This window comes from Brienomyrus brachyistius, chromosome 5 (assembly GCF_023856365.1).
Source record: "Brienomyrus brachyistius isolate T26 chromosome 5, BBRACH_0.4, whole genome shotgun sequence".
Lineage (NCBI taxonomy): Eukaryota > Metazoa > Chordata > Actinopteri > Osteoglossiformes > Mormyridae > Brienomyrus > Brienomyrus brachyistius.
This window is the reverse complement of record NC_064537.1, coordinates 8,442,178-8,469,746: the sequence shown is the minus strand read 5'-3', so window position 1 is coordinate 8,469,746 and position 27,569 is coordinate 8,442,178. Positions and strand designations below refer to the sequence as shown.

The 27,569-nt window shown below is 45.1% G+C and overlaps 3 protein-coding genes across 8 annotated transcripts; 1 reads left to right on the top strand and 2 right to left on the bottom strand.

Annotated features, from left to right (window-relative positions):
• Positions 1-13: 13 nt before the first annotated feature.
• On the top strand, positions 14-10,817 carry cdc42ep1a (CDC42 effector protein (Rho GTPase binding) 1a). Of its 2 annotated transcripts, none has more exons than XM_049015049.1 (3): positions 14-183; positions 5,813-6,270; positions 8,478-10,817. In XM_049015049.1, the coding sequence occupies exons 2-3, from the start codon at positions 5,832-5,834 to the stop codon at positions 9,083-9,085; spliced, it is 1,047 nt and encodes a 348-aa protein (XP_048871006.1). In that variant the 5' UTR covers positions 14-183; positions 5,813-5,831; the 3' UTR covers positions 9,086-10,817. The 2 variants fall into 2 exon arrangements, with proteins under 2 accessions (XP_048871006.1, XP_048871005.1); XM_049015048.1 differs by lacking the exon at positions 14-183 and adding an exon at positions 373-756.
• Positions 10,788-20,328, bottom strand: sh3bp1 (SH3-domain binding protein 1). Of its 5 annotated transcripts, none has more exons than XM_049015010.1 (20): positions 20,224-20,328; positions 19,988-20,077; positions 19,550-19,826; positions 18,051-18,093; positions 17,802-17,906; positions 17,133-17,209; positions 16,847-16,958; positions 15,304-15,380; positions 15,033-15,120; positions 14,660-14,728; positions 14,489-14,579; positions 14,271-14,407; positions 13,636-13,747; positions 12,966-13,047; positions 12,782-12,862; positions 12,524-12,637; positions 12,337-12,434; positions 12,021-12,153; positions 11,596-11,861; positions 10,788-11,376 (listed from the first exon to the last, which is right to left on the bottom strand). In XM_049015010.1, exons 3-20 carry the CDS (start codon positions 19,585-19,587, stop codon positions 11,210-11,212), a joined length of 1,890 nt encoding a protein of 629 aa, XP_048870967.1. In that variant the 5' UTR covers positions 19,588-19,826; positions 19,988-20,077; positions 20,224-20,328; the 3' UTR covers positions 10,788-11,209. The 5 variants fall into 5 exon arrangements, with proteins under 5 accessions (XP_048870967.1, XP_048870969.1, XP_048870968.1 ...); XM_049015012.1 differs by having other exon boundaries at positions 20,021-20,077; positions 20,224-20,320; XM_049015011.1 differs by lacking the exon at positions 20,224-20,328 and adding an exon at positions 20,150-20,220.
• A 2,662-nt stretch (positions 20,329-22,990) lies between these two features.
• pdap1a (pdgfa associated protein 1a) lies at positions 22,991-25,996 on the bottom strand. Its single transcript, XM_049015055.1, has 6 exons — positions 25,781-25,996; positions 25,134-25,216; positions 24,887-24,958; positions 24,436-24,557; positions 23,993-24,144; positions 22,991-23,756 (listed from the first exon to the last, which is right to left on the bottom strand). The coding sequence occupies exons 1-6, from the start codon at positions 25,791-25,793 to the stop codon at positions 23,722-23,724; spliced, it is 477 nt and encodes a 158-aa protein (XP_048871012.1). The 5' UTR covers positions 25,794-25,996; the 3' UTR covers positions 22,991-23,721.
• Between the last annotated feature and the right edge of the window lie 1,573 nt (positions 25,997-27,569).

Below are 27,569 nucleotides of genomic sequence, written 5' to 3'. Positions count from 1 at the left end.
TTTCACCTGTAGGCCTAACAGAACACCTGCCGTTCTTCAGGCTCCTGTGGAAAAGACCAGCCGCATGGCATTTGTAAATGAATAACCATTTTTATCCTACAAGGACACACACTGCCCTTTGCAGAAGTAGTTTTGGGTTCTGTGGACTGGATAATCGAACTGGGAAACAGATGGACATAATTTGTAAGTTCAGGCTTCGTTGTGGCGTTTCTCTAAACATTTATAAGTAATGCATTTAAAATTAATAAACCATATCTGCACCGTCATAAGGAGAGTGGTCAAACCTTAACTAAATTGTAAATATTGTATATTTGTAAGCCTGGAGTGCAGAAACCCGGGAGTAACCGACTGCATACTGACATAGGACCGGTTTTCGGTTTAGAGAGTGTCCGTGTAAATAAAAATCACCGCGCGTGGTTGTCAGCTTAAAGCACTGGATACGTTTCAAACAGCCCCATGAGCGTTTCTGGGTCCTCCCCTACACCGTCTCGGTTAAACAAATAGTCAGTTTACTTGTGGTGATACGATCAGTTCTTTGTCGTGCCCCCAGCGCCGCCCGCCTCACCCCCTGTCCCAGCCAGTCGGGGTAGCGGTCCGCACTCATCAGCCGGGGTGGGAGGGAGCCGGGAAGCAACGCCGGAGGAAAACGCTTCCCTGTAAGCTGTAACATGCAGCAGGCTGGCCGAGGGACGAGTTTGCGGATACAAGCTTTTACGTTACGTTACCACTTACGAGGAGTTTCCCAAAAGTTTTAAGGTAAGCTTTTTATATGGAATTTGATGAAAGGAAATATGGATTGCAGTCATGTACTATTGATAATACGGGCTGCATAAAAGTAGGGGCAAACTTCGCAACGCAACGTCCCAGACATAATGTTTAGCAATAAAAGGAATATAAAATAACAGTTTGTTTGAACTTAAAAATATCATCTGGATATTTTGGCAGTCGTCATTGTGTAGAGTGTGTGGTGTAGCGGTTTATATGTTAATAAATACAAGAGAGCGCGTGGGAACAGAAACCAGACGCGTGGTCAGGAGCGTGATCAGCAGCGTTAGTTTACCGGTGAATAGATCGCAATATATAATCTGGTCCGGAATCTTGTATTTATTTCCTTTCGTCTTCCTGCTTTTATGGACTCTCGAATTCATTAGCTGCCTTGTACAATGTACTGACAATTTTTAAATCAGATTTTATTTTCACCCTTTTGCGTCTCCATTGCAATAACGCAGGAATGCAGTCTGCAGCTGGTCCATGTACATGTATAACTACTTCTGTTGCAAAATATTTTTGAAGTCAATAAAAACTTGCTTCTGCGGACACAAAGCAGCCCCTTCGTGGCTCTCCATTTTAAGCTCGTATGAGCTTTCAGTCTGTTATTTCAGCGTTGTTTTAATAACTTCGCTGCCATAATCCCCGCCGCCACAGCGCTTTCTTTCTAAAAGTGGGAATTTATTTTTAACTCTAAGTAAACACTTCGTTGTTTGAGAGTTGTTTAAAAAGTGGGCGATTCAGACAGGTGATTCCACCTCAAACCCGCCAAGGTAATGGCTGAAAAAAAGCAGCAGAAGTATAAAAGTAACCAAAATACAAATTATAGAACTCATTTTAAATGAGTTTTAATAGATATAATGCAACTGTATATGTTATTTAAATATATTTATTATTACGGACAAGCTTGCATAGTATCACATTATACTGTTTGCACATTGTGTTTTGTGATAACGTCCGAGCACGAGCATCGTTAGAAATGTGTTAAAATGGCGATTAAGCGTTAACTAGGGGGTCTGATTTTAACGCAAATTGATGCGCGATTTAAACTAATTAGTGTACATTTATGTGAGGGGGGGGGTCTAGGAAACATTTATTACTATTTATTATTATTATTATTATTATTATTATTATTTTTATTTTTTTTTTTTGGGGGGGGGGGGTCGTTAAACCCCCTTCAGAATAGCCCAGCGACGCCCCGGTTTAAGTAAACGTCTTTTTAAGGTTCCTAATGTTTGAGACTTGTTTCGGATGGCTTCCTTGTGGAATCTCCCATAGTTTAAAAACACGCAAAACATCCTGTTGATTTGACTGGCACCCGGTGTAGACCCAACAGAGGGGTTAGGGCACATTAGGGCTCCATGAACTGTAATGGGGGGAACTGTAATGACAAGCATTTAAGTATTGGCTTAATGTTTCGGGTGAGATTAGAGCATTTGGAATGTGCTTTGGCTAAATTTTTAGCACAAATTCGAGTGTTTTATTTGTTTAGCAGGGAGGGTTAGCGGCTTCAGAGTAACTCCCAAAATGTAAAGGTCCTGTCATTGACCCCCCCCCCCACCCCCCATCCATGCAAGTTGGCATCCAAAAAAAGTATGCCTATATATACTTTTGGAGAAGGAGAGGGTGAACGAAGGAGGGGAGTGGGGAGTGAGGAAAAGACCCAGGAGGACAGATTGGGGGAAGATGCGCTGTATTGATAAGTGGAAGTAATCTCATGACTGAGTGGTGCAATGTTTATTGAGTGAAGTTCTTGTCTGGGAAAAAAAAACTGGAAAACAGGTCTTATGAGGTCTTATCTCATAGTATGTTTGTCCATGTGGTCAAGTTAGTGATTAGGAAGCTTGAAATATGAAGGGAGTGATGAAAAGCAGGAATGAGGGATAAACAAAAAAGAATGGATTACTCAGAACTGTAAACAAAATTTGGAGAGATATAGTCTGTCTCTCTGTAGTCAGCATTATTAACATCTAATCAGTATGGGGCAGTGGTAAAGGCAAGCGAACTACAGCCAGAAGGTTTAAGGTTCAGAACCCGAGAGGGTCCTCTTGACTGTGACCCTTATCCCAACAGGCTTGTGCAAGATGCTAGGTTGTGCTAATTGTCAGTTATGTAAGCAGCTATGGACAGACGTCTCCGCCAAGCTACACGATGATGTCTACGACAGTCAGCTGTGTAACCGTGTGCTCAAACGAAGTGGAAAAGTAATCTAATCAAGTTTCATGGGAAAAACACAATTAGACTAAACACTCGAATACTTTCATAATGTGGTTTCAGAGAAGCATCCAGCGTTCTGCTCCCCAGATGATCCACCTTCTTCATAAAAGCTAATCAGCTCTTAGATGACTTGTCTTCATTGAGTTGCAGATTCTGATTGCTGTTCATCCGGTGCAATCAATAAGACCATTAAACTCAGTCCGGTATTAATCACAACATATTAGTCCTGTCCTAACTGGTCAGAGTAACAGTTAATCTCCTGTACTGTATACACCACACCTACAGTCACTGAAGTGAAACATTATTTAGCAAATAAGAGGTGTGAAGGTTTTTACTTCTCAGATTTCTTTATTATTTCATTTTCGCAACATTAATAACCCGCGATTCTCATCTCAGTAACACCCAGATGCCTGGGTACCTCAAGAACGCAGCGTCTCCTCAACCCCAGAGCGGAGTCCAACATCTTGAGAAACCATCTATCTTTGCCTGATTTTTTTGTCTTTAGAATAGTCTATCATTATCATTTGCAACAAGCCAAGTCAAACTTGGCTTCTGGTCACTAGCGAGCCCCAAATTATGTCAGGACTTGTGTATAAAAACGGCTGGTTAGGAGTCACGTTTGATGTGCATTTATGTGGCATAAATCATGGAAATTTCAAAAGTGTTACTTAAAATAGTGTTTGCCATCGCGTGAAAGAACGAAAGCATCAGTTTGGCTGCATTCGTTGATTTTAGAGTAAGATGTGGAGGTGTGACTACATGAGCATCTGTACGTCATTGTCACTTGCACACTGACTGTTTGCTGCTTTAGTTGGGATGACAGAAGAGCGACAGGGGAGAGAGAGGTAGGGAAACTTAAATTAAGGACAGATCTAAAACTCCAGTCAGACACGCAGGTCTTTTATTACTGTGTGTTTGCTGGGAACCACCCATTAATCTGCTGCCTTAAAAAATACATAGGTGACGACAAATTTATTCTAGGATTTCTTTTTAACGCCTGGAGCACCAGCAGAACTGCTGAGCTGTGGAACAGCAATTCAAACAAAACCACCCAAGAAGTCTGAGGACTAGTAGGAGTTATGATGGAGCATCCTGAGGTGCACTGCATGAGGTGCACTGCATGAGGTGCACTGCATGAGGTGCACTGCATGAGGTGCACTGGATGCAGGCTGCTGTTGCCATGGAGACATGGTTCTTTTAAAGCACATGCTCCTTTCAATTTGGTACCCTGTGGGCACGTGCCAGCACCCTCTAACCACGGTGGGATTACATAGAAGGAGCTTGTCAGACAGCTGAACCAGATCGAGTTCACTACACATTACTGCACGAGGGCCAGGGGATAGTGTCACTGTCTGATATCGGTTCTTGGTATGTGTGCTGTGTAATGGTCACACCCTTTTCCAGCTGAAAACTGTACCCTAAAAATGTGCCTGACAAAATCGAAGCGCAGTGGTTTTGCCACTGACAGTAACAGGCAAGACAATATTGCCTCGGTATGCAGTGATAACGGTAAATCAAAAATCTCGTAGGCAGAATATGACACAGGAAACGTTAATTTGCCGAATTTTGTGGTAGGTTTTCCATGCTCGAAAAAATTTAAAGCAAGCCAAACAACCGAATCGATTCTGCACTGCAAAGGCATGTCTGTGTCAACAGTAACTGAGTTGTCAGACTACAAAATGGCATGCAAAGTGATTTTATCATAATAGTTTAAGTGCCTTATGAGCTTTCGGATAAAAATAAAACTGTGTTTTGTCTGCTGGGGCATACTTTGGATGTTTATAAGCAGGCTAGAGAAAACACTTCCAGATCAGGGGCGTGGATAGAGCGGCAGAGCTTAAATCTTTTATCTTACAGGTGTATATTTTAAGTACACGTTGAAACAAGACACAGGATGGCATCATATGAAGATCTATTACAGCCAAGTTTGTGTTTTATTCTTCTAAAAGGATAATATTCTTTTGAACCTTTTTGTATATAAACTTCACAAGTTCATATAAAATCAAACATTTTTACCGCCATTTTACTGCCTCTTGAAATGACGCGACATATCCGATGACATACAGTCATAATATGGAAGGTGCTTTCTTGACCTTTACGTTACTAAAAATGTTTGCCCTACCAATGTTTACAAAATCATAAATTAATTTTTTTCAAGTAACCACAGGATGAAAACCTGTTTTTTTCCCCTTTGTCTTGCTTCTTTAAATAAGGAATGAATGCTCAAAATCTATGACCACAACGACCTATGCAGTTGGACCGTGATTTATTTCTGAAGCGAGATTTTACAAGCAAAACCCAAAACAACTGTGTGGAACTGAACTTCCCTGTCCGCATATAGTGTTTTCCAGGAACCACGATGCATAATTTGGGTTTAGCCATCATGACTGAAATGCGATGGATTTGGAGAACAGCAAGCAAACACGTCTTTCACATTGAGGCGGAATCTAATCGTCAACACTTAGTTTGCCATTATTTATTTAAAAAAAAAAAAAGGTGACCGTTTTACAATGCGTGTTTACTTATTTCTTTCTTTTGGCGAAATAGTTCACATTTTGAAAGCTTCCCCTGTGTTTATGTTGTCAAGGGGAACATCCAAGATCAATAAACAGAACCAAGAAAAAAACCATCTATCCGCTCTTTTATTTACTTTAATTTTGGCATTTTGAAAGCATGTATAAGCGGTATAATGATGTTTTTGTTGAATGATCTTTTTGTAAGTGGAAATATAATGAAATGCAAAAATATGAAACGTTAGAATAATCTTATCTTTGTCACTTGGGGTGCAGTTGAGGGGGGGCATTGATTATTTGTTTTGCACACGCAGGTTTTTTGGAGCTGCAGCCATGAATCTGGGCAAACTGTCGGGCATCAAGGGCTTGGTGTCCAACTCGCAGGGCAAGCGGCGCTTCAAGGGCGACCTGACGGCCGACATGATCAGCCCGCCGCTGGGCGACTTCCGGCACACCATGCACGTGGGTCGCGGCGGCGACGTCTTCGGTGACACCTCCTTCCTCAGCAACCACGGCGGGGCAGCCGATCCCGACTCCTCCCCTGAGAAGACCAGCGGCCTCCTCTCCCGCACCTTTCGGCACGTCCTCCGGACCCCGACCCGGCCAGTGGCCGACGCTGCGGATCTCTCCACGCCCCCTCCCCTCATCTCGCCCATCATCAAGAACGCCATCTCCCTGCCCCGGCTGGATGTCGACACTCCCAATGGCTGCCTGAAGAGGGAGCTCTTTCCCAACTCGCCCAGCTGTCCAGAGGGCTCTATGTACTCCTATGGTGAGACACCCAGTCAGCATTACGTTTCAGCCGTTGCTTGTCTCCACGTTCTATTGCTGACAAAATCATTCATGTTTTTTTGCAGATAGTGTAATATTGCAGCTACTTTGTAGATCTGTGAGATTTTAAATGCTACAGCAGCTTTTCCTTGCCAAAAATAATGCCAGTGAACAGGGCTGATAAACTTTGGACATTGAGCGATGTCACAAATAACAGATTTCTACGAAGCCAAAAGTGGAACACGTCAACGACTCGCCGATGTTGCCACTCATTCCGGTCACCGGGGCCATGACCCAAACGTGGGAACACACTGGAATTGCTGAGTGAGAAATCTGCTATCGGGCCCAGAGGCCAACTGAAGTCATCCTGGGCCGGCTGTGCCAGCAGCGCAGGAATGTAACCACATGACGGGCTAAACCCAGGGAACGTTTCTGGGCGGCCCGGAAACAGCTAGATGGGGTTACCTCACCTTCACGTGTTTGAAGAAGCAGCTCTGTGTAATTTACAGGGGAAGGAGGGATGGATCTGAAGTGGGGGGTTACAACAGGGGAGGGGGGGGGCTCCAACTGTAAAAAATTCAAGCTGCCACTACTATTAAATTAAATTTATGGTTGAGTCACATACATGAATATGAGAAAACGCTGATGCACGTCCTCTGATTGACATCACTCAGAGCCAATAGAAATTGGGGACTCCCCAGGGAGCTGATCTGATTGTGGGGGGGGGGGGCATCGGTAAAGTTTTAATTTTGGTATCTAGCCCTCTGTACACCACCAGGCTGAGCCCAGGGACTGGGGCGCTGTCTACCAAAAACATCATTAACAGTGAGGCTGTGATCATTATATCTTGTGAGAACGTAACCCATATATGGCGTGATGTCACACCGAGACTGAAGACTTCTTCATGACTATAGGCATTTGTCTACGAAGGCCTTTGCTTCTCAGAAATGACCGGAATCGTTTTCTTTAAAAGGTCGCAGGCTCACAGTATCAAAATATACTTGGTCTTTACTGCCAGTTGTACCATCACTTGCTTTAACGCTGCATTTTGCTGCTAGTGCTTTAAAATTTAGAAGCAGTGTAGTTTTTATCCAATAATGTAGGCTGTAAAGTATATCTTAGGTACCGGGATATTGGTTCCGTCAGCACCAAGTGGATCCAGATGTCAAAATGCTGCATGCTGGCAGAGCTACGGCCGTGCTTGAGGAAACCAGTCTGCCCCCCACCCCCCAACCCCCCCCCCCCCCCCCACATGCTTCCTCTCTGCCACCCATTTTTAAAACCGCAAGCCAAAGTCAGTCATTATGCCTGGGAGCCTGATCCTGCATTCCGAGGCAGTGAGGTCATAGCACAGAGGTATGTGGGGGGGGGGGGGGGGGGGGGGGTAGCCAGACGCACACCTAAAGGCTGATGACTGACGTCTGGCTCAGCGCTGCCACCTGCTGGCTAAGGGTGGGTGCCTCTGGTGGATTCAAAGGCCAAAAAAAAAAAAACAGGCAAGGTAACTTACTGGTGAAATAGTTCAGCTCTAGGTAATTTAGAACCTGCCTGGCCTGCATTGGGCGGATTGACAGCGCCTCCTACTGCCTTAAACCTTCACTTCTAAAATGCACATCTATATATATCATGCATGTTATTCTATATGATTATAAAGCTTCTGCTCCTTCCTGTTGAGAGGAATCAGCTCAGGTGGTTTAGGCATCTTATAAGTATTCAGCGTGGTTGGCTTTGAAGGGAGGCTTTCTGGGGGGATCCTACTGGGGAAAGGCCCCCAGGTAGACACCGGGAGGGTCTCACAGCTGGCTAGGAAACATCTGGGGATCCCCCAGTACAACCTAGAGTCCCTGGCCTTGGTAAGAGAGGTCTGCCCCTGTCTAGTTGCCAACATTCATTATGGGCAGTTTGTGGGCGGTTTTTCACTATGAAAACGTAAATACCCCCACTGTCATTCTCTGGCATCCTATGGCTGATGATTACATGTAGTGAATTATATAAAGACAAAGGAAAATTCTATCTGTTTTTTTTTTACTTGTTTGTTTATTTAACAGGAGTTAATTTTTAGTCTCCAGTTCTTTTGCATACACCAGTAAATCAATTTTGAGGGGAGGCTGAGATCTTGCGCAAATAGTTTTTCATGGACGCATGAGGGTTATCAGCAAGTCCTAACTAATTGACGGACTCTGTTTGCTGGCTCCTGTCTGTCCGCAGGTGTGGATTCTGGTTTTGCCACGCTGCCCCGCCTCTCACGCATTGACGGCCAGCTGCAGGATAGTCCCACCCACCGCTCCCCAGAACCGTCGCCCTCCGACTGCACCGCCGACTCTCTGGCACGGTCGGACTCCCTGATCTCGTTCACCGTGGACCTTGGCCCCTCACTGATGAGCGAAGTGTTTGGCATAATTGACAGCCCTGACGGCATCAGGGAGGCGGGCCTCTGGTGGGAGGGAGAAGGGCCGGCCAATAGCTGCGACGCTGCCCCTTTATCCACCAACGCCGTTGCAGATTCCCCACGGGGGGCGGAGCTAAATGGCAGGGAGCGGTCAGACAAAGAATGGGAAGAGGGGAAAAATGGGGACTTGCCAAAACCGGAATCTCCAGGCACGGCGGTGAAGACCCCCGGAAGAATGGAGCCGGCAATGGAGGCAGAACGGTTTCTGAGGGCGGCTGATGTGTTGTCACGCCATTACGGGGGAGGCGGGCTCTTAAAACGACCTTTCCCCTCCAATGGGCGGGACTTCAGTCCTTATACGGGCTTTGGCCCGCCCACCCAGAGGAGCCCATGTACCGACCCCGAAGAGGACGAAATCAAAGTCTGAAAAAGCACGGACTGTAGTGTTTCTGGAAAGCATTCAGACGTGACTCTCTTGATGTATGTGTGTGTGTTTCCTGTGTCGAGCTCGCAAAGTTTTGCCTGCAAGGTTTTATTTCATCTGTCTTGCTCAAAAAAATCCTTATCCTAATGGACCTTCGTCACCCGATGGACTTTCCTTGTGCAAAGGGTAGGAAAGGTTTGGAACATGTTGCTGGGTAGCATCCAAGGAAGCAGGATTTATATTAATTTAAAGCAGCAGTAACTAATGTCTTAACAGTACAGTGTCCACACAGCCAAGAGGACCTGATGGGTGTCCTGTACGTCGTGATATTTCTTATGTTCTTATATTAAGATAAACAGAAGCTAGCAGACGGAGAAGCACCATCAGGTGGACATAAGTGTCGTTCACTTCAGCCGCTGGGCTGTCGGTTAAATATATCCACATCCAGTCACTACACTCTCCAAGGCAGGACATTCTGCTGAATGGGTGTTGGGCTGCAGAGTGACCACAGAGATGTGTCTGTCCTCGCTCACGCTCTCCGTCTTCATCTTACGGGAGGGCATTTTCGTAAGACACTGCTGGGCACAAGTAATTCAGATAGGAAGAGGAAAGAATGAACTGTTAAGTAACACCTCCCCCCCCCCTTCGAGTTTCTTAAATAGAGCCGTTCAAAATAGGGCAACCATACGTTCACCGGGAGAGAAAGGGAATAAGGTCAAGGAAGTTCAAATGGAGAAGTCAGTGTTGGTAAACATGTCGGCACTGCAAGGGAAAATGAAACGAACTGTGCTGCGTTTGATTCAGGGCTTCTAGAGGGCTGTGGCTAACGTCCATCCTTGATAATACTCTCCTCCTAACCGCTACAGGCCCATTTCCATCTTGAGTACATGGGCCGGCCCATTCTGAAGCCTCTCTTCGCTATGCACAGTTCTGATTTCCCAAGATCCGTCATCAATGGCGTAGTTCCAGGTCATCATGGCCGAGAGGGATTGTCCGAAATTAAGCAACCGCATGTGATCTGCAGGACGAGGCATCCCCCGTGTCTGAGAAAACGAAAGCTCATTGGTCCTGGGCCTTCTAGCACACCGACGCCCCCTGAGTGCAGCGGCCAGTGCTAGAGTTCCTTCCTCATTCACACGGCCCCGGATGTGGCTCTTCATAGAGCCCCACCTCATGTACCGCGTGAGGGCAACGCTACTTTCAGGATGAGTGAGTACGTGTGCCGGCCGACACTCTGATCTCTAGGTGACAGACGCAGCTCGCAACCATCTCGAAAGAGGAAACGAAGACTCCGGGATTGTTTTTGCACATTCGCATGATTTTCATCCGTAACAATGATGACCCGGTGACAGTTGAACCAAAGGGGAGTTTTCAGATTCCCCGGGTTTAAGTGTGCTCAAGAGATCTATTGGATCTATGGTATATTGCAAGGTATTCTCTGAACACACATCTTGTTTGTAATGGAACAATATATGAATGTGTTAATGTTTTTAATCAAGCAAACCAAAGCTTCCGCACATGACTTGGGTAATTTAGTTAGTTTGCATGTATGCAAGTAATCAAAGGAAAGAAAGGCAGTATATTTTATATCATTATTTTGTATTCGTAGTCATATGATGCAAATGATATGTGCTCTTTGTATATACATACCAACGAGAGAAATGTCTGTCTCTCAAAGGATAATAATAACAATCTTAACAAACAGTGTAATAAATGGATGCATTTAATACATGTAGACATGTATCTCACAGGAAATGTCTTCCCTCTCTTTCTCTCTCATTATTATTTAAGCGCTCTGCAGAATCCAGAACAAACATTGCAGTCTGGTATAAAAAAGGACTGGTTTAGACCAGACTTGGGGGGTGGAAGGACTGAATGTCAACAAAACCGCTTATTTTGATGTTAGCGGTTAGCAAAATAGCTAAATATATACAAGGTTGCGACTACTGGTTAAAGAACTTGGACAGTCTGCGTTCGGGTCACTGCTGGGCGGTGGCCGGCCTCCTGGGAGCAGGGGGGGTCCCAGTACGGCCTGCGCAGGGGGGTCCCAGTACGACCTGTGTACGTGTCAACCACGATCTGGACGCATCCAACACAGACGCCTCTGCGGTAAAGTGTCATGGCGGCTCACATGTGCTGAGTCACGGTCGGGAGCTGCTGATTGGGTGATGGAGGGGGCTGGGGGGGCGGGTAGCTCGGGGGTCCCTTGGGCTTCTTTTTCGGCCAAATCTGGGACTTGGCCGACGGCTGCTGCTGCTTTGAGTTGGGCCGATGTCTGCTGACAGCAGACTGGGCTGTGGATGAAAAAGGTGTTTCACTGGAAAAGCACTTATGCAAGATGGATGGATGGTTGGTTGGATGGATGGATGGATATTTGGACTGGATATAACCTCATCTTTCATATTACAGTATGAAAGTGACGTTTATTCTGGCAGCTGTAGGTTTTGGTTTAACATGGACCAGACTGTTGTCACATGTAGAGTGCAGTGTGCAGCAACGGATGCAAATCATACCAGTGCATGGAGCACTGAACTTCCTAGACATATGGGTAGGTTGTTTCATGGCAGACTCCCTTAGGCTGGGCTTCCTTCTCAGGACCTCATTGGACGTTTGGGTCAGGATCTGACTGGATGGTGGACTTTGGGGCTGATCCTGATTGGATGTGGGATTCTGGCTGTGGCTCTGTCTGCACAGCTCAGAGGACGGATCCTCCCACGAAGCACTGCAGTTGGCCCATGACGCCGTCTTGAAAAGGGTTGACTTGACAGTCCCCATGAAGCTGGAAAAAATACAGCACAAAGAGTCTTATATGAGGTGTCATCAAACACACAGGGCAACAAAGTACAGACGTGTATAGTTTGATGTGAGAAGTTTCTTCAGTTTATCCATCATTAGGAAATTTGGGGGAAAGTCTATTTGTCATAATGCAGTTCAGTACCTGTCTGCGTCAGCAGGTGGCGAGCAGGGGCTGGTGGCAGGGACAGAGTCCTCGGCCCCAGACTGGGGCAGGTGGGATTGATTCTCTGCTACATCTGGGATTGCTGGGAGCTCTGGAATCTCAAAGTCTTCAGCTGTTGCTCGAAATCAGGAGACAGAAGGTCAGACATTCTGTCATGTTACAAAATATATGAAGCATGCTGCTTGTTTAAGAGATCACTGTGTAAACTTAGGCCACACAGGTATGCTCGCCTTTCTATGCACACACGCAGGCAAGCATGAGCAGATACAGTATATGCCCCACAAATAGCGCATACCTTCCGGAAAGAGACTCTGGGCGTACTGTATGAGGGGCTCAACCACAGTGACGACCTGCACTGAGGAAGCAGACGCCATGTCTAGCAGGGACTCGCCGCTGTCAGGGAGGAAGAGGAGGAGGGACAGGAATTTATGTTCTGTACGCAGAGTTGCGGGCAGCCTTCATCCCCACAATCCTGTACCGACCCCTCAGTCCTCGGCCAAAGCAAATTGGGTCCGAGCACGATGGCTATGTTGCTGGGGGTCATGAGGTTCATGGTCTGCTGCTCCGACAACCGGGCCAGGAACTGGACCAGGTACCTGTGAGAGAAAAGGCAGAGGAATGAGGAGCGGGTCAGCTCAGCGGTGTCTTCAATCGCAGCCCCACGCCGAGGCATGGGGAATGTTGTGTTCCGAAAGGAGAGCTGCCGTTTCTCCTGCCCGTGAAACACCGCAGGCACTGACCGGAGGTTGTTGTAGTTTTCTTGGGGCAATTTTTGCAGCACTGCCTTCAGCCGCTCCAACTTCCCCTGCACCTCCTTCTCTCTGGGCAGGGAAGGAGTCGAAAAACATTAGCGAATGGACGGATTCAGAAGGAGAGAATGGGTATGCAGTCCTGAAGGACGGGACGTCGCTTTGGGGAATTTACCCTGCAGCTTTGAACCACTCGCTGTACAGTTCAAAGGTCATGAGGGGCTCGGGCAGCTCTCTGAGGTATGATTTCAGCGCGCCTGTCAGACAGAGGGTGGAATGTAGGTCATCTGACTAGAGATCATGTGACTGGTTCAGCATTATCTAATGAAGCACGGGGCCGTCTGGAATAGTAGTTATTGTCAATGTAGCAAGTTTGTCCCCTTGGGGATTGATTGATTCATTCATACATTCTTTCTTTCTTTCTTTCTAAAAAACATGGGGTCTCTTAAGTGGCGAACCCCAAAAATCAGAGCTATTCAAGGTAAAGAGTCTCTAGACTTGACACTGGGCTGTGGCCGTCCTCCCACCTTACTGTCCTACGATGACCTCCCATGCCAACTGGGTTCTTAGAGCTGCTGGCTTAAAACAGAACTGCAAGGTATCAAGGTACAAACCCTACAACCCACCGAACTAAAACCTTGGTAGCTGACATCAGACACATCAGGGAAGGGAGGGCATTAGTCACCACCCTGATTGGAAATCCCCAGCAAGAGTCTTTAATTTCAGACTCATTAAGTCCATCCATCCATCTTCCAATCATTTATTCAGTATAGGAAGTGTTAGGTACAGATATCGCCAGTTTCGTTGAAACTTGCTGTATTCAAACAGCCAGCCTGATCTCTGACCTGCCACTGCGTGCGGGTCAGCGGCAAACTTGCTGTGGTCAACGTCACCACAATCCAGACTCTTCTTCAGTTGCTTCACCACTGTAGCAGCAGCTGCTAGCCTGAACAGACCCTGTGAATGGAAAAGTAAGGGAAGAGTGACAGAAAAGAGATGAACAGATAATTACCCTTATTCACAACGACCAACTACAGTCTCATCTGCCAGTCGTCACTTTTCTTTCAATGTGAGTTGCTCCACCCACCCTCCACCCCCCAAGCCATCAACCCTACAAGGTACAAACAAACCTGGAAGATATGCCTTAAGACAAGACCTCACCAACACCCCCCATAACCTCAGGCCGACAGTCCAGCCCCAACTAAATTGATACATCGAATCATCTGCTCTCTCTGGTACATCCCTTCTTAGCCAAACCTTTCGAAAGTCCTTGGAGACCTTGGATTTTCCACCAGTGCCACCAGGTGCAACATACCAGTCAAGTGGACCTCTGCGAGTCCACAGGAACATACTGATACCGAGACCTCATCCCTGCTCAGCAAAGACGTCAATCCCATCTTTACTACATTAACTAAGTGCTCAGGTATTGCATAATTGTGGTGTGAGATTGGGAATCCCATCTTCCATATGGAGAGCTCACCTCCTCCCTCAAGGCATTGTTCAGTAGCATGTGGACGCACTCCTCGATGGGCATGGCGATCTCCCTCCCACTTTCCAGCAGGTGAGACATCAGAGGCACCCCGTAGACCTTCCCCGAAGGACTGTCCATGTGAGTGTCTGGGATCAGAAACACTCTTACTGTTCTGAAGCATTTACTCCTACAGATAAACATACTCTGCACTCCCTCTCTCTCCTCACCTGCATTCCTGTAGTTGTTTTTCAGCTCGGACAAATTCGTCTGCAGAAACTCTAGGGACGTCTTGTGGAATCCAACCTGAAGTTCTAAAAGCTAACAACAGACTTCACCTTAATGATCAGTCCCCCAGTGACACCGTTGACGTGACACAAAGGCACCAAACGGTGACTCACACGAATGAAGTAGTTGGCATAGTCATCTTCTTTCGAAGCAAAGTGATACAGATCTGCAGAGTACTGGTTCTGAATGAAAGAGGCAACCCGCTTCACATTAGCAGAGAAGTGTTTGCTGGAGTACAGATCAATGATGACATTTCACTGCCTTCAGACTTCTACTGCTATGTTATTATTAGCAAGACTCGTGTGTTGCAGTCACTGCTCTCCGACCTTTATGGGTCAATGGTGAATGGAAACAACACCGAATCATGTGTGTTGTGCCACCTATATCACTCTCTGCTTTACACTTGCCACAGCACCAGCTACAGTGCACCATCCTGAGTTGATATCTGTCACTCCCTGTGTCAGCAAAACAAAAGTTTTATGCCACCTTCATGCTTTCCAGCCTCCTCCAGGCCTCCTCCACCTCCTCGCGCAGTCCATCCTGCTTGGCCTGCGCCCCCGTGCTGGCCTGTGCTCTGTATGGACAGACACAGAGGGGACAAAAAGTGTGAGGGGGGGGGGGTTATACATGAGTTATGACACCGAAAAGATCACCAAAGAGGGAGAGCAGAGGTCAGATTCTGGAAGAGCCGCAGATTCTCAGAAGAGGGTAGGCATTCTCGCAAAGGTCGGCTTTATAGATCCTGGTAGAGACTGACCTGTTGCGTGCATTATGCCAGTCCATCATCAGCTTGGCAAACTGTTTCTTATTCCTCAGGATTTCTGGGAGATCTTCCTGCGATCAAAACCAGCAGCAACAGCAACTGAGTCCTCACAGGTCAGGATCAAGCATGGAAATGATCCAGTTGCATCCATAATTTGCGGTACAGTCAGTCCTGCTACAATGTGACTAATGTGTTCCAGAAAAACCTCGTGTTCACTAAAATTGCAAACTAAAATACACGTATCCAATGGGAAAACAGGGTTAGGGGAATGCAGCTCCAAAACTTATGACACTCTTCCAGTTGGCATACAGGAACCAAGCCACACCCATTAAGCGGGACCTGTAACGGCACGGTTCCTGCTCCCTTTGGTTTTCCACTGCAGACGGGTCGGCTCGGTATAGGTGTGGCTGGGTTGGAGACGTTTGTTTGCTGTTCACTTGGGGGACATCATGATTTTTTTTTATGTGCTAATTTACACTAGCACGTCTGTGAGACTCACTGTGTTAGCATAGAAGGGTAGTTGGAATTAGCTTTATCTTAGGAAAATTTGCATTTCAAGTCCATTCCATTTAGCCTTTCTTTTTTAAGTAGGTTGGAAATTCACAAATTCCCAGTTACAAGTTCCGTGGCAAAGAAAAACCGCCAGTTCGCAGTAGGGGTGGAGTACCGCTTGGTTCCTGGTAGCAGTGGAAATGCACCATTAGTAACTTCAACCAAACAGGATGAATCAAATAATAACAAGTGATACGAGTGCAATAATGTAATTATATGCATTTTAAATAAGAAATAATAATAAGTTTAAGACATTAATAAATTATATCAAACATTAATAAATTATATCAAAAACGTGTCCTATAGGCAAAATACAGTACTATAGGTTAGAGGAAAGTGACTCTCAAACTTTTTTAGTTACACGCAATGGTAATTAAATAAATATTAAAACAGTGACAACAGTGGACAACAATAAATGTTGCAATAATAATAAACTAGCGTGTGTTTTTGTGTTAATTTGTTGAATATTTTTATAATATAAGACTTTGACCTGTGCAATTCATGAACATACAAAAAGCTTGGTTCTTTTAGATTAGAAACTGTTTCGGACAATTTAAAAGAACAATTCAGGAATGAATCGGACATCATTTTAGTTCACTTGGATAGCTGTTTTTGTGTGCATGTAGTCTTTCTCGCTGAGGTCAAATTGTGTTGTAGTTTGCGTATTGCATTCCTCTCCAACTGAAAATCACACAAAATACAAATGCTTTCGATTCCGCACTGTATCGGACTTAGGTTCTAATATATTAATCGCATTAGCATTTGCAATGTGATATCACGCATTGTAGCAGAACTGGCTGAATGAATGAAGTCCCTTTCATGATTATATAATTAGAAATCATTCTTGAGATCGGAGGTTCACTGCAATTACAATGTAACAATGAGAAAAAGAAGATAACATTGTTACAGCAAGTTCTAAGACCTTAAACACTGGCCCCCGCTAAGCAATGGGATACTTGTTTTTTTTTTTTGAAGAAACTCTGACCTCACTGAGCTTATTGAGTGGCTCCAAAACTTCCTTCTCCAGCTGCACCTCATAGTCTGCCAGTGTCTTCGCTAGGAAACTCTGCATGAAGCAACACATCTCCAGCACCTTCCTGACAAGAGAGAGCGCAAGCACGGCTAGAGCACATCACCGGAGGCCCCCCCCCCCCGTATGTATCGAGCCTGCCACTGGGGCTGCATCACCCATGAGAAGGTTTTGGACACTGGACAAATAAACTGCGGAACGTCTCTCGGGAGCATGCTGGGACAGTAACTGTCATTCTCACCTAATGGAAGAATCTGCGTCAAAGTCTTTGAAGCTGTCTGCCATGCTGACTGAGAGCATCATTAGGGGCAGTTTTTTCTGTGGGCAGGAGAAGGTGGGGGTTAGAGGTTCCTGTGGCCGGCAGACTGATTTCATCATTGGGCCCTTGAGCAAGACCTTCAACCCAAATTGCTCGAGGGACTGGCTGACTCTACTTTCCTAACTGTACGTCGCCTTAGATAAAAGTACAGACGCTCCCCTACTTACGAATGAACGGCCGTCCGTAACTTGAAATGTCTGTAAGTCGTTATTCGGCATCATTTTAAGAAAAGAAAAAAAATTGATGTTGCAGACAGGAAACGGGAGCCCAGTGAACGCAATTTGGTCTTACGGTCCTATTCGTTCATATATCTCAAAGTTCGTAAAGTCAAAGTTCGTAAGTAGGGGAGCGTCTGTTAATCTGCTAAGTAAATGCAAAGTAATGGTAAGTTACAATGTATGCGTCTAGCACACATCTGGTTTAAATCTAGTGCGGATTTTGTTATAAATGAATGCTGTCGGCAGCATTGGTAGTGCGTGGTGTTTTTGTTGATGTGATGTTTTTGAAGAATAAAGAAGTTACCCCATTATACTCAGATAACTGAGGTAAGATATTTCAGTCCGATAAGCACAGGACAGTGGTGCCGGTTACCATGCGCCTCTCGCTGTCCAAGCCCTGTTGACTCTGCAGGCATGTCACCAGCTTTTTATGAATGACCTGAGCGGCTCTCCGGGCTGGCTCCACCCTCTGCTCCACCTGCGGCCAATACGGGTTGGAATTGGGGATGCAGAGATAAAATTGTCCGTTTCGTTACAAAGTACTCTGAGGTAACCTTTGAAAAGCAAGCGTCGATCCTCCATTGTTCTCTGACGGAAAATCAACACCTACAACTGTACTTACCAGCACGAGATCCCCCTCAAGAAGATGAGTCGCGTCCTGTAACCTAAAGGTTAAAAGATTTCGGTTGAATTCTGACATTGATAGCAGTTCTGTCCATTGGACCTCAGCTAAAATTTCGCCCTGAGGCGATGCATTGCTTGACAGCCTCGTATTCTGACACAGATGGGACATGTTTGAATCTCCGTAATCTTGTAATGAATAAGCAGTTAGGGATGGATGGATGGATGGATGGATGGATGGACAGATAATAGCTAGCTCTTTATCTTAAAATAAACACATGGACATGGCCATTAGCAATTGTTAGGGCAGCCATAGTTTTTTCGAAGACACACATTTCAATTCACTTCTTTTCATTGCAAGGAGCCCAATGGGTCAAAGCAGTCTTGTAGCTGTAGCAAATATATGACTTATTTAATGCTAATTTCTATAAAGGAAAACATTTAATGGAAATTGGATTGGCTGTCTGTGTGGTAAAGGTAATGATAGAAGTACTTCATCTGAACAAAAATGTATTTACACGAACTTTAGGTGTGATGTAAAAGAATGGCAACCTTTTCTGTTGTCGGAAAAAAAAAAACCTCAGGCGTGCAACTTGCAGTCACCCACCCTATTTTGGTCACATATTGCACGCTCTTGATTTGCTGCGCTTTGGGCTCCGGCGTGAGACCCAAAGGCAGCGCGACATGCGGTCGCGATGGACGGCAGCGTTTTATCGCCTGTAACTTGGTAACGTGCAAATCGTAATTTAATCGTTACTAGTTTGCTGGTATAAGGAGGGAAGCTGGGCATTAACAACCACGCAAAGTATTTAAATACTAAAGATAATTCTACCTAAAGAATGTTTTCGGTTTCGCAGTATTATATACTGTGCACACCAGCTTACACATTTTGAGATTTGTGGGTGTTCAAGCGCAATATTCCCCCCCTCCCCCGCCGCCCCCCATTGTTACACAGATAAGACAACCTTTTATTGCGCACGCAAACATATGTCAGTTTAATCGATAGTATAGCAATGTCATTTATGCAATGCAGGGCATTTTTACATTTTAAATTAGGCATAGGAATGGCAGGCAACAACCCTAAATTAATACTGTAATATTACAGTAGCCCCTGTAGTATTCGTTTTTATTCATCGTATAAATTAAGTTCACAACATAACAATGAGGCGTAAATTCACTTAGATTAAAACACTCTCTCACAGACAAATGATATATAGTACAGATTTTAATAGTGCACAAGCGCCGGAATGGACCCAGACAGAAGATATAAAGTTTGACGATTTTCTGCAGCTTTTGTCGGAGAATTCAATAAGTTTGCTGCCTCGTTTCTTGGTATTATAAATCACCGAGGTTCTCGTATTTCTGCTGAAAGGGCACACTTTAGAGATAGAACTTAAAATCTAAAAAGTTCTGTTGTTCGGAGTTTGCTGGTTGTTTTGCGCCGTTTACAAAGCTCTGTACTATCTTTATTTAGAGGAATCAAAAAAGAAGATTACTTACTTGTATCCATATCCCAACTGTTTCAGCCGATTCAGCATGGTTACGTTGGGTTCATTTGTTACATTCCGCGATGCGATTCCCCTTCTCTCTGTCTTCTTCACTACCGCTAACAGTCCGCTGCCTGTTCACCCCGTAAGCTCATTCAATCAGCAAATTTCTCTTTGCTTTCTTATTTCCGTTTAGCCTTGTATGCGATGGTCAGCTTGCAGCTTTTACTTCTTGCTTGGAGGGGAATCTCGATGTGGACACAAACGCACATGCAAAATCCCCACAGGGTCTGCAAAAAAAAAAGGAAGTTGTTTTTTGTGACATATAGAAAAAGAAGTACGTTGACTTTCAAAAAGATATTTCGAAGCAGTTCCAGTAAAAATGGGAAAAGCACTTGTAAAACGGTGACAAAGGAACAAGCTGTAAGTCACAAGAGGCCGGGGAAGCTACCGTGCAGTGCAGTGACATTACAGCAATACTGACGGTAACACTGAAGAGATGCGGCCGTCAGTTGCCAAGACCTCACTGCGTCGCGAATTACTGCAAGAAAAATACGGAGCTAAAATGAAGAGAATACAACTCTGGATGCAAATAACAGCCAGGTCAGTGTACCTTTATTAAAAGGGGCACTTGCACTGCTGATGGCAGAGAAAAGTACCGTCAGAGTAGCCATGCCACGCTCTCACCTGTTGGCATTTACACTGCTAATACACTTTGGTTCTAATGAAGTGCACAGTTGGCCCCCGGAATTAGCACTTGGCTGCGATCGGGCCGCTCTGCGGGCTGCGGCGTTACGTCAGTCTATGTTTTGCAGGCGCGCAAACTCGGTGCAGTTTCGCAACACGACCATTTCTTTACGATGCTCACATGCGACTGATCTACCGCCTCAGATGACCTCGCAAAATCTATTTTAGATTAAAACATCTGTTTTCAGCGAATGATAACGCGCACAAGCGGAACATTGCGATGTCAGTGAAGATTACTGATGCTTATAGACGATTAGAATGTCGGACAGCAGAGAACGATGTGCTTTGCTTCATAACGAAGTGTAACCCCCCCCCCCCCCCCCCCACAAAAAAAAGGTCAAATATATAATTGTTTTAAGAAACAGCAACACCAATTTAGTTACCTTCGCAAGTTTCCACACTTCTGTTGACACATATCTATTCAACGATGCAAAAGGAAGTATTGGGCATCCCTACTGCAATTATTAATCATTTGGCTAATAAGCCAAAACTACTTAATTAGAAAATGTCAGTCATAATGTGAAAACGGTGTAAAGAAAAAGATTCGTTATTTGCCTTTTGTATATTAGTATATGGTGCAGTGGTTAGCACTGTTGCCTCACACCTCTGGGACCTGGGTTCGAATCTCCGCCTGGGTCACATGTGTGTGGGGTTTCCCCCGGGTACTCCGGTTTCCCCCCACAGTCCAAAAACATGCTGAGGACTTGCTAAATTGCCCGTAGGAATGCATGTGAGAGTGCATGGTGTATGAGTGTGCCCTGCGATGGGCTTCCCTGCCTCGTGCCCATTGCTTCCGGGATAGGCTCCGGACCCCCCGCGACCCAGTAGGATAAGCGGTTTGGAAAATGGATGGATGGATATTAGTATACAGGAAACCTTTCCCAGTCAATATAATGTGACATGTAATGTGCAGGATCGACTTGTCCAGCAAAGTGTACCGCTCATTCATGAAGCTAGAGTATTATCACTTTTTATTAGTCGAATTTCTGGTACATTTATACCAAGGCTGCAGGGTCGGATATCATTCAGATGACTAGAGTTGGCTTGCGCCCCCTGCTCCCTACCCACTGGCTGGATTCAGAGATGAAAAGCAGAAGCGGTCAGACACAGCTGGTGTTGCGGACGGAACACATTTGCTGTAAGAGGACTAGGTCATAACTGATTTTTTGCGGAGGTTTCTGCAACCACTGTAATGCCGAAAGTCCTTTAAAAGGCGACAAGACGGAAACCGCTCACCGTTTTATTTATGGGAAAAATACCATAGGTGCAGTGGTATGAGATATATAATTATATTTTAAACGATAACTTTTACTGGCATATTTGTATCGTAGCTGTAAAAATCAACAGTGTTTCAAGCGGAAGTGTGAGTTTGCTGTTCGTATACTGCCACCGCTTGGTGGATGACGTGAATTTTATACGGCGCGCTGCTAGGCCGTCCGGCCTTTCACTTATATTTTTTGTCAAAAAAAAAAAATCTAATGTAATTTTCAAACATCGCGTTACAGTCACATTAACGGCTTAGTCGGTTGATTCAAGAGAGTGTAACAGAGATATAGTGACGGGTTCGAGGCAGGAGAGTTCAGTTCAGCATAATTTATTTATATGGTACATATTCATTACATTGTCTTAAAGCGCAGGCAAGAGGAATCTCTGAGCAACAGCATCCCAAGAATACATGGGGCACTGGAAGCCAGAGTGACACCACTGGGTCTGGGCGGGGCAGGGGGGCATGAGCAATCCCTGAGCACCCTGACACTGATCCCCAACTAGCTAATTAAACAATTAAATTCCACTTTATTCACCATACATTCCTTATGTAGGTTACAAGTCCTTTTTAATCTTAGGGCCTGATTCTTCTCTAAAGAACCTGTAACTTCTGAGCTTCAGTAAACACACAATACAAAACATACAAGTTAAACGACATAAGATGGAAGATAGGAATGTGGAGATGAAGTCCATAGTGGACATCAGGATTTGGGCTCGAGCTTGGCTGTCAGGGACGTGTTCTAACACAGCTGGTGAAGCTTACTGTTGGAATTTTGTCGCCCCGCATTATTCAGGGCGGGGTGGACCCCGCTTTGTTTTACTGGTGGAATTTGGTCCCCAGGAAAAAAAACATTCGCGAACCCCAGTTCAAAAGCGAGTGCTAAGCCAAAATAGCCATCCATTCCTGCGCAGGTGAAATGAATGAACTGGTTTGTCACTTGCTGCTTCATGACATCCCTCATCCATGCTTCCCATGTTAATTATATTGAGATGGCTCTAAATAATATAGGTGTTCGAGCTGCAGGAAATTCTGCTTAAGGAGGCAGCAGGTCACACAACATAGTAATAAGTGTTAAACTAACTCCCTAATCACAGAAGTAAAAACTACACATGGACAAGATTATTACCGAGTACCGCCAAGTCAGTGCGGACTCCAGGCACACATACAGATCCAATTTCCTGCCTGGTTCTGCAGGCCTTCCAAAGGTAGGTCCATTGTGGGGCCATCCATCTCACTGATGGACATTTCCCATGATCCCATAAAATTTTCAAGGTATTAATGCAAGATCTAAACATGCATGAATCCTTAGTGCAGAACAGTTGCCTATTATTCTGTCATATGATTCTTCCCTAAAATTAATATTACACTTAGCTGGTGTCACATAATTTTAGAATTGTGTTTCACTGAAGGCCTACATTGGATAAATAATACGCAAAAGGCTGTCAATTCAACCATTTATTTCTATACAACAAAAGAAATTGAAGTCCAACAAATACCAAACACACACAGGAATCTGTAAACATTTGGTCCCGGAGAGCTCTTGCATTTAAGTTGCTCATTTCAGAGAAGTTTCCATGATGACAAGAACCTTCCAAGCTAAACCTGCATGTTGATGGAAATGAGACACAAGACTGGACCTGTTAAAAGTTAATGCAGTAAATGTGGAAACTGGACTATCAGACTACGATACTCCAGTTCCCTCAAGTTCTGCATTCCTGCAAAATGACATTTCTGTAGGTAGTAGAACAGGAGAAATGGATTGATGAAATAAATGTCTGTGTCTGTCAGCACCTCTGTGTCTAGACTCCACCCCTTTTGGTGTCAATGTGACTTTAACGAGGATCTAGGCCCCCTCCCTTTTGGAGGAGGGTGGGAGGAGCCAGCAATGTATCCCAGCAGCATTAACGCAGTAAGGTGAATCATTCGGGGGGGGGGGGGGGGGGGGGGGAGTTAAAAATGTTTCGCGTGATGTGGAGGTGAAGACAATGGTGAGCTTTGATGTCAAATGCCTTCCTTATTCCCCAGATGCAAAATGTGCTCTACTCTCATCCACAGAGGAGAAGGAGGAGAAGGAGGCTGGCGAGGACTTGGGAACACTTCAATGCCATCTCCCCGTGACAACCACCCTGGCCCCCTGAGAAGTCACACCCTCACAGGGGGGGGGCGGGCAGCTAGCGTTTAGCCTTTGTAGCCTCCACTTCCTTTTCTGAAACAGTAACGGGAGGGAGGGATGGAGGGATATTTTAGGGCAGTGTCAAGAGGCACGAAATACACGAGAAATCGCTCATTAAAGTTCGGTCTTAATACTAAATCAGTACAATTGTATATTTATGACATTAAGTACATTTCTTCCGTCTACTGCACCTGCAGTGGCACTGATGCGTCCTTGCGGTACGCATTATTCCTGCAGGCGGCGCACGGCACGCGGGTGGTACCACGCACCTTTCCTAAGCTCCTCCCTTTTCTTTGCGGCCTCCTCGCGTTGCTTCTTGATGATGGCCAGGCGGGCGAGGTCGGCTCGGGCCTGCTCCGTCTTCCCCTCCAGGTGTAGCTTCATGTACCTCTCCTTGGCCCGCTGCTTCTCGATCTCCTCCCTGCCTCAGGGAGCAGAGCCCCGTCATTAAGGCGTAACGCGGGACCCGCCCATGTGTTTTCATGCGCCGAGTTTGAACAACAGTTACAAGTTGAACCTAAATGTCGAAAAAACATCAAGAAGCTACAAACGACTGTCAAAGGGGCGAGCAAAGGACACTAAACTTCGTTTCCACTTTGTTAAGGGTGGGGGTGCACCAATGTCATGACTGCGGTCAGTGCAGAGCGTCAGGGAGAAAAACGTCAGTTCATGGCCACAGTTACTATATCCCGGAGATATCCAAGCAGGTCACCTCTCCCGACGACTGAGCTCCTTGGGCGCGCTCGCCTCCACCTCAGGAATCTTCTTGTTCTTCTGCGAGATGCGATTAGGATTCTCGATCTCTATCAGTCCCTCCACCCCCTTTCTCTTTTGCTGATCGAGGTCAGAAGAGAGATCATTAGTGTGTGATCGACACCTGTTACACAAACGGCAAACGCTACATCTGCGTTATAAAAGAATGCATCACACCCACTAACATGTGATATCTGATCTATTGTTTCAGCCTTGTAATTCACAAATGACAGTTGCAGCGATACAATGCATTTGACAAGGGAAAAAAATCCCACTATCATTAATAGCAATGAACTCTGAGTGACTCTAAGCTAATGTGCATGCAACAAAACAAAAAAAACCTTCAGAACGTCATTCATGACGTATATCCCACTCAGAAACCCACACAGAGCCAGCACGGTGCCTCTCACCTCACAGTCCTCATCGCTGCTCTCCTTATCAGACTCCGATGAATTTTCTGGTTCTTCATCGCCATTCTCCTCCTTGCAAATATAAATAAACGCTATGGTTATAAACCATAATTTGTACGATTTTATATTCCTGGTAGATGTCGAACGACAGCCAGATAAATGCCGAGAGTAAAAGTATTACTGCACAACAACAACTCATACATATAAACTGCGATCGCAGTCAACGGATTTGCAGTCCTATTCGTACCTTTTCTCGTTGGGCTCGCATCTGCCGGTCAATCTCCTCGGGGTTGCTGAACTGCTTCGACCTGCCCTTGTGTCCCTTCTTTCCTGCGATCGGCGACAGTTAAACACAATCAGCGAATACGACGTGAGAAACCGGGGGAAATTAAAAGCTGGTTTAACATGACTGAGGACTGATGGATCATCTTCCCCGGACGCACCGTCTCCACGAGGCACATACTATCCGATCCGGGAAAATGCTTCTAGTACTTATCGAGACAAAAAAGGAGCCACGCTGTGGATCAGCAGGCTCGTGGGCGAAGTATCATGACATTACCGAAAGAAAAATGCCATTAATGACTTTGTATAACCAGGGCTTAACAGCTCTGTATCAATCGCCTTCAATTATGAAGTAGTGGGAAATAAATGAACCTATTTAATCAGAATACTTTGGAGACTAATTAACGAAAATTTCTACCATTGTTTTTTTATACGAGGCATAGTAAAAATCTCGTCTAAATAACCTGTCTGACACAAACGACACAATGTAACCTTTATGTATCTGTATACTTCCATTTTTAAAACCGTTTCGGCAGGCGACGGAATCACAGGCTTACAGAAAAATGTGGGAATACATCGACCGGTCTTTCAGCGACCCGAATCAGTACTTACCGCCTCTGGGCATTTTCAGGGTATAGCGTAAAACCTAAAATATTCAGCTAAAAATTATTACCTAATATTAAAGACAGCTTTAAATGAACAGTCTATTCTTTCACCGTTTTCCCACCAGCTGTACTTAAACCCAGTTTCGTTTTACTGCAAGGCCTTCGAGAGCCTCACACCTCCCGCCTCCTTCGAGCCTTGAGGCGGATTTCCCGTTCCTGTGTGCCGGTGTACGACAAGAATCATAGGCAGCATCCCAGGAAATTGCTCTGCCAATAGTGAGGCGATGAACATATGATTGACATTGCTGCGCCTGCACCTAATAGGCCAACTTATGATGGACGGCTATGCTACCCAATAGAATTTTCCGAAAGACAACCAGCGGGCTAATGATTCAAGCATGACGCACATGTTACTGAATCGTGGAGAACTTGGTTGAAGCCGTCCTTATGAATAAGATCATTGTGAATGGCATGTTGGATTGTATTTTACGCCTGAATTATTGCTTGGAAATGCGGTTGAATAGTGTTCTTCCCCACAGCAACGTTTTGGACATATATAAATATTAAAAATACTGAATAATGTTTCACTTTAAATTTATATATGCGGCCTTGCTAATGCATTTGCGTTAGTGACGTTTAATTGGGTGTTTGGAGAATTATGACATGATTTTGCTACACTTCTGACGTAGCCAGAGTTGCCAGGTGCACGGTTCTTTTCGCCCAATTGGGCTATTTTGAAAATACAGTTGCCGGTAAATATAGAGGTTGCGGGGATCTGGGCTTTTTCATAATGTTCCGCGGCAATGGACGGTAAGGAGAAAAAGAAATTGATTATTATAGGAATGCAATTGGTTCCTAATCATGAGTAATACTGAATACAACTATCAGAATACATTGGCCTCCATCAGCCAATCAAAATCAAGCAGCCATTCGACAGCCTTAACAATCACCAATCCAAACCAAAAGTGACTGATCTATTTCTCTACAGATACTCAGTCCACCCTGGCAAGGGCACCTCAGGGTGCCAGATGGGGACGCTACAGCGACAACATTTGCATTTCTGCCCATTTCTCCAGAAATGTCAAGTTTCTACTAGTCCAGTATTCACCATCCATCACGGGTAAATCTGACATATTTTAAATCAGTGCACTGATGCCATTAATCCTAATAAAGACTATTGAACAGCCCATACCGGATGGTCGCCACCCGCCCCCAAACATTACACCGATCAAGGCCCATCTGGGGTAATTCGGCTCAAATTACCCTTACATCTCTTAAAGCCTTCAAACTGCTGTCACCTTTACCTTTACCTCAATCAATATATTTAATTATTTTGACTCATCAATCAGACTTAATTCATGCGTACACCTATGCAGTAAGGACTGCTGTATGGGTTTTTAATAAATTGGCCAGCAGGTGGAGTCAGTGCTCCATTTCACAAACGCCATTCAACGTCATTAGACCTTTTCCTTTTGATTGTTTATCATTGGTGTAAGATAATTAACTCAATTAAGTCAAATAGAAAACAGTCTTGCCTTCATAGATATTCTCCTGTCTGGCATAGTGCAGCCTGTCCAGATCCAAGAAAAATAATATTTTAAACATTTACGCACCAGATTATTGCAGCCGTACATTATGACGGTGCAGCCGTACACATACCACAGTGTTTCCCTGTTTCTGAAAGCGCATTATTTATTAAAGAGCATGGCTTTCTCACTACCTTGTGTATTTAAAGCAACCAGATCTAAAGTCCATTATTGACACGACAGATGATATGCAGAATCACTAGATATAGC